We start from the raw sequence: 5,427 nt of genomic DNA, 5'->3' as shown, positions 1-5,427 counted from the left end.
GGGTACTTTCTCAAAAAAAAAAACGATTTTCTGTTACTGGGATTAATATTTGTAATCAATTTAATAGAGGCAAGGTTAATTTTCAACGTTAGTGCTTTTAAAAAAAAAAAATTTGCGAGCAAAGGGAATTTCTGTAGGTAAAATGCTGACGGGGACGGCGATGATTTCTCTTTTTTTAGCTAAAACTAATCACATAAAATAGAGTAAATGCCTCTTTTTTTTAGCCATGTACCTACCATGTGGTGTTCACATGGGAGATGGTGGGGGTTGACATGGGTGTTGATGGGATGCCGTTTTGACATGGGATGGTGGCTGAAGGGATGGACGTTGTGATATGGGATGGTGGTAATGATTGATGGGGGGCAACATGGGGGGATGAGATATGGATGAGGGTGGCGACATGGCATAGGGATGTATCATCGATCATGTATGACATATATACATACATTATTATGGCGTGTTGACATGGGAGCTGGGAGGGGGGCGACATGGTATTATGCCGTGTTGACATGGGATGTTGAATAATGTGACCATCAAAATCCATATAAGCAAAGTCAGCGCCGTCCTGCCCTCACTCAACTCTTCGTCGTCTTCTTCGTTGTCCCTCTTCACCTTCCCTCTGTGTGTGTGCCGCAGCCGCAGCAGCTCTCGGAGAACTGTTTCTCTGCACGAGCCAGCGTACAGAAAACGGTTCTTTTAAGTTGGACATCCTCGCCATGGATCACCTTCTTGACGATGGAGACCTCGGGGCTATAGTCAGAGCAGGTTTCTCATCATCGAAAACCTCCTCTAATCACACCTCCCCCCCCTCTGCTCACAGCTTCCACATGCCTGAAAGCTTCTGCCCTTTGAATCCCTCCCCTGATCCTCACCTTTTCTCCAGGCCTCTCATCTCCTCCGCTAATAGCAGTAGCTTCCCTGGTTTCCACACTGCACATACCCCTTCTTTTGGCTTGCCTAGCCTCTGTAGCTTGGGGGACTCAATCATCCCATCAAACTTGGCCCCTCACCATAATTACTCGGCCCTTAGCCAGTCCCTTAACATCATTGATAGCTTGCCCTCCCCTCCCTCCATGCAGCTTTCTTCTCCTCTTTCCGGCAGTAGCTATGACTACAACAGTTCTTCTCCGTCGATTTTCTCATCTTCCGTCGCCCCTACTTCCGTCAAGAAGCTGGATTTGGGGGTTTCTGGTAGCTATGGCAACCGGTTGGCCGTCCAGATTCTGGAGGCTCACGACACCCTTTCGTCGTCGACACGGCGGACTACGGCGGAACGCCCCCACCACCACCACCAGCAGCGGCGGCCGGACGGAATCTTTTCGTCAAAGAGCCAACTCTTAACGTCGAGCTTTCTCCGTCAGATAGTTGCGGAGGATCACCGGCTTGCAACGGCAGGAGCGTCGACGAGTGGTGGTGGTGCGCTGTCGGAGGTTTCTGCCGCCGTCAGGCGAGAAATGGGAACCGTCTCCGGCGGCCTCCGACAGCCAACGGCGGCCAGCGGCGCGTATGAGCAACTCAAGAATTTGGTAGAAGCGGAGCCCTCTTCTGCTGGTGCGGTGAACGCCCCCTACAAAGCAAGGGGTGCAAAAAGAAGGTATTGAAAGGGGCTCTTAATGTAGGTGAAAAGCAAGCGTTAATTTCCACTTAATCTGTGTGGTTATGGTGCCAAGGCTCTGAACATTGAATTTGCTGCTGCTTTTTTTTCCCATTGAAAAGCAGGAAAGCACAGCAAAAGAGAGTGGTCTACATCCCAGCTTCTGGAGGGGTGTCAAGCAGGCCAGGTGCAGGAGAAAATGTCCCTTCAGATTTGTGGGCTTGGAGAAAGTATGGGCAAAAGCCCATCAAGGGTTCTCCACACCCAAGGTTTTTTTTTAACAAAACCCCTAATTACATCATTTTTCCCTTAATCCCCTCTCTCAAACAACTTAATTACATAAACCTCTAATGGTGCAGATAATGATGATTAATGGTCTTAATTGTTGCAGGGGTTATTACAGATGTAGTAGCTCTAAGGGCTGCCCTGCAAGAAAGCAAGTGGAGAGGAATCCTAGTGACCCTTCCATGCTTGTGGTCACCTACACATCAGATCATAACCACCCTTGGCCTACCCACCGCATTAATGCTTTGGCTGGCACAAGGCAACAATCAACAACAAGCTCACAAGAAAAGTCTCCAAGCAGCAACAATGAGCTCAGCCCAGATTGCAACACGAATAACAGTGCCTTGAGCATGGACAGGGATGATGACCCCTTGGCATCACCCCACTCTGATGGTCCAATGGGGGATGCCTCACCGGAGGTCAACCATAATTTAGCACAAAGCCAAGAATCAATGGCTAATGATATGGCTAATCCCGGGGCAGCGGGGGCGGGGATGGGGGCGCCGCCGCCGCCGCTTGATTCAGCTTCTTGTGTTGAAGATGAAGCTTATCTGCATGACACCCTGTTTGCTGAGATGGTGGAAGAAATGCAAAGGCAAAACGGGTCCATGGAAGAGGATGATGTGGAAGAGGGAGCCTCTGCAGAGGTAGACCCTTTCAATCTTTTCAACTGGTCGTCCTCCACCACAACATGACTTCCTTCAATAAAGTCAACGATGTGGTTCAATGACACGTTAGTACCCCTTCAACAAAAAAAAAAGCATATAGCTTTTTTTCAAACCCTCCCAGGCTCCCCCTTTTGTACTAAAGATACAAATTTTCCCTCCTTGTATTAAAAAGATCAACATTTTTTTTTTCAATTTGGCGTTTCCTTGCAATTGAATCAAACACAGCCTGGATGGCATACATTTTTATAATCGATCTCCTAGTGTCCTCCAAAAGTGATGCTTTTTCTCAATGCATTTGTTGTGCGTTAGCCCCCACATTTAACATTTAATTAATCTCCACTCATTTGAGTCTTTTGCACGAGTTTGACACCCAAGTTGGAAGCCTAGGCCTTGTATGTATGGTTGGCACCTTTTTTTGGTTTCAACATTTCAAAATCTTGTGTTGGATAAGTCACACACTCACTCCACATGGGGTTCCACCCTTCCAAATATTTGCCAGTCAACGCAATGCGCACACCGTGGGAGTGTAGCGTCTCACACGTGAGCCACTCGACTATAGTCGGAGTGAATATCTCACACATGAGTGAGCCACTCAACTATAGTCGAAGCGAATATCTCAAGCATGAGTGAGCAACTCAGTTGATGGGAGTGAACATCCTACACAATTGTCAAAGTTGTCATGATTCTTGATGTCAATGGCAGTCGATGTCCACCAAAGGCAACGAACAAAGCCTTGAGGAGTGAGGCCATATCCCTAGAGGCCACATGAAGGCCAGCGATAAAGGTAGAGGGTGCAAGGCATTGCAAGAATTTCGTAGATGTCAATAGAGAGCACCTTGCCAAATCCCTTCAGGAGTGAGGCCATATCCCTTGAGTAGTGATGCCATATCCCATCCCTAGAGGCCACATGAAGGCCAGAGATAAAGGTAGAGAGTGCAAGGCATTGCAAGAATTTCATAGATGTCAATAGAGAGCACCTTGCCAAATCATGCCCCTACAATGGATAGCATGTGAAACCCCTCTTGAAGGGGGATGGATGCTGATGTTTTTTTTTGGGTTGATTCCACATTTAGATAGCAACCGCACTTTTAAGCTTAGGGGTCATGGGATCGACGCAATATATATTTATATATCTATATACATATATAAATATATATTTATATATAAAAGAGAGTGTTTGTTAATTAGCTAAGGTAATGGAAATTTGGGGAAGGTGAAATGGTTTAATTGTTTTAACATCCCGAAACGCTCTGACCGAGGGGGCTTGAAAAGCGACTTTTCTCGAAGCTCGGCGCAGCTTCCTGTAGAGTCTAGTTGTTGTTGGTTTGGCGTCGTCGCCGAGTCGCTGTCGACCAGCGCCACAAAGTCCACCCCCCATCATAAATCATGACAGCGGCGGCACGGATTTCCAAGTCAACCCTTTTTCGATAATTCATCATTCATTTAAAAATAACTATTAAAATGTCATAGTTAATAGATATCTCACGCCACGTGGCATAGCGCACCACCTTTTCTTTTACACGACCACCTTTGCCAAGTTCTGCAGATTCTAAGGGCGTGTTCCTGCACACACCAGTGAGGAGATGGCCAGATTTTGAGCTGGCTCAGCACACGTGTGGAATAGATTCGGGCCCACCGGTGGAGGAAATGTGCACGATCCCCCTGCGCGTGACCTGTTTCTAACCTCTAGGCCCTCACCATTCAGTGATATGGCATGCCTCATCTAGATAATTGAGCCCTTCACCTCATCCTCTCACTTCATTGCGGGGGGATGGCCAGGGTTCGGGAAAAGATAGGTTCAGCTTAGCTTAGAACTTGTTCAATTTTTTAAAAAGCCTTCTCAAATCAAGGGGAGAAGGAAAAACACCTTCTTAAAATTTTGAAGATTTAGTTATAATTAAATTTGAAAATGACAAACAAACTTGTTCAAAATTACAATTTTCTCTTCAATCCATGGTGATAAGAACTAATGTAAGGCTCAATAAAAATAGTTCCCTGAACACTGCAAGTTCATGGCGCTCTCTCAAACCTAACTAACCAACGTTTCAGCTGCCCACATTCTGCACAGTAATGTCAAGTTTGACCTTGCCTTTCAAAATGTCAACTTGGAAAAATAGTTCATTTGAGCCAATGAGAAATTACTTACCTTGGGAGATGTCAAACCAATTTTGATCACTCTTTTTTTTTATATCTACATGCATCAAAAGAAGCCTCCAACCACTAGCCACTGAAGGTACTATGCGATTCAACCCTAGATTGTTTGCGTAAGTGTGATGGTGGTACTAAGGCAATGCCAACCTTCAAGACACAAAATTAGCTTTGAGATGGCCAAGCGCTTTCACTTTGAGTGCCCAAAAATGGCTAAGCCAATGGTAAAAGGTGACAACTTTTTATGTAGATGTGTGCTTAAAACTCTTCCTAGGTAACCAAAACTTTTTATGTAGATGTGTGCTCAAAACTTTTCCTAGGTATTCAATTTTTTAGGGTGGCAGATATAGTTGATGGATGGCATGTGTTGCTCCCAAGTGATTGATGAAAGATGAATATCTTCTCATTCACCATGTGGGTACAAGTGTACATATATACCATTACGTGTGAAGACAAGTGCTCCAAGTAAGATGTATAGCTTGTCCCTAGAAACTATCATGACGCTCTCTCAATTTTGCTCTCTCTAAGAAAAAAAGGATGCCGCGGCAAGTTATAAGTTGGAAGTTCCAAATTTGTTGGTTAATCTTACAGTTTTAGTTGGTAGAAATAAGGTCACAATTTGGCAAAAAAGGGTGCCTTTCTCTTCAATCTTTACACTTGAGATTAAAGAAGTATACATTTAAATTTGCTCCATGGGCGTGTAGGTGAGTTGGTAAAGTGTTTGATTCTCTA

The 5,427-nt window shown here is 45.2% G+C and overlaps 1 protein-coding gene across 1 annotated transcript; it reads left to right on the top strand.

Annotated features, from left to right (window-relative positions):
* Nucleotides 1–576: 576 nt before the first annotated feature.
* LOC147623808 (uncharacterized) lies at nucleotides 577–2,739 on the top strand. Its single transcript, XM_086820435.1, has 3 exons — nucleotides 577–1,594; nucleotides 1,720–1,863; nucleotides 1,986–2,739. Exons 1-3 carry the CDS (start codon nucleotides 717–719, stop codon nucleotides 2,572–2,574), a joined length of 1,611 nt encoding a protein of 536 aa, XP_086676561.1. The 5' UTR covers nucleotides 577–716; the 3' UTR covers nucleotides 2,575–2,739.
* Nucleotides 2,740–5,427: the final 2,688 nt, after the last annotated feature.

This window comes from Cibotium barometz, chromosome 26, assembly GCF_041138505.1.
Source record: "Cibotium barometz isolate CiBa-2024 chromosome 26, ASM4113850v1, whole genome shotgun sequence".
Lineage (NCBI taxonomy): Eukaryota > Viridiplantae > Streptophyta > Polypodiopsida > Cyatheales > Cibotiaceae > Cibotium > Cibotium barometz.
The sequence above is the reverse complement of the archived record's forward strand: the minus strand, read 5'-3'. Positions and strand labels throughout refer to the sequence as shown.

What these genes read in the sequence shown, in the direction of transcription:
- LOC147623808 (XM_086820435.1), top strand. Translation starts at nt 717, where the DNA reads ATGGATCACCTTCTTGACGATGGAGACCTCGGGGCTATAGTCAGAGCA. An exon ending in GCAAGGGGTGCAAAAAGAAG is followed by an intron (nt 1,595 to 1,719) that starts GTATTGAAAGGG and finishes ATTGAAAAGCAG; the next exon opens with GAAAGCACAGCAAAAGAGAG. An exon ending in AAGGGTTCTCCACACCCAAG is followed by an intron (nt 1,864 to 1,985) that starts GTTTTTTTTTAA and finishes TAATTGTTGCAG; the next exon opens with GGGTTATTACAGATGTAGTA.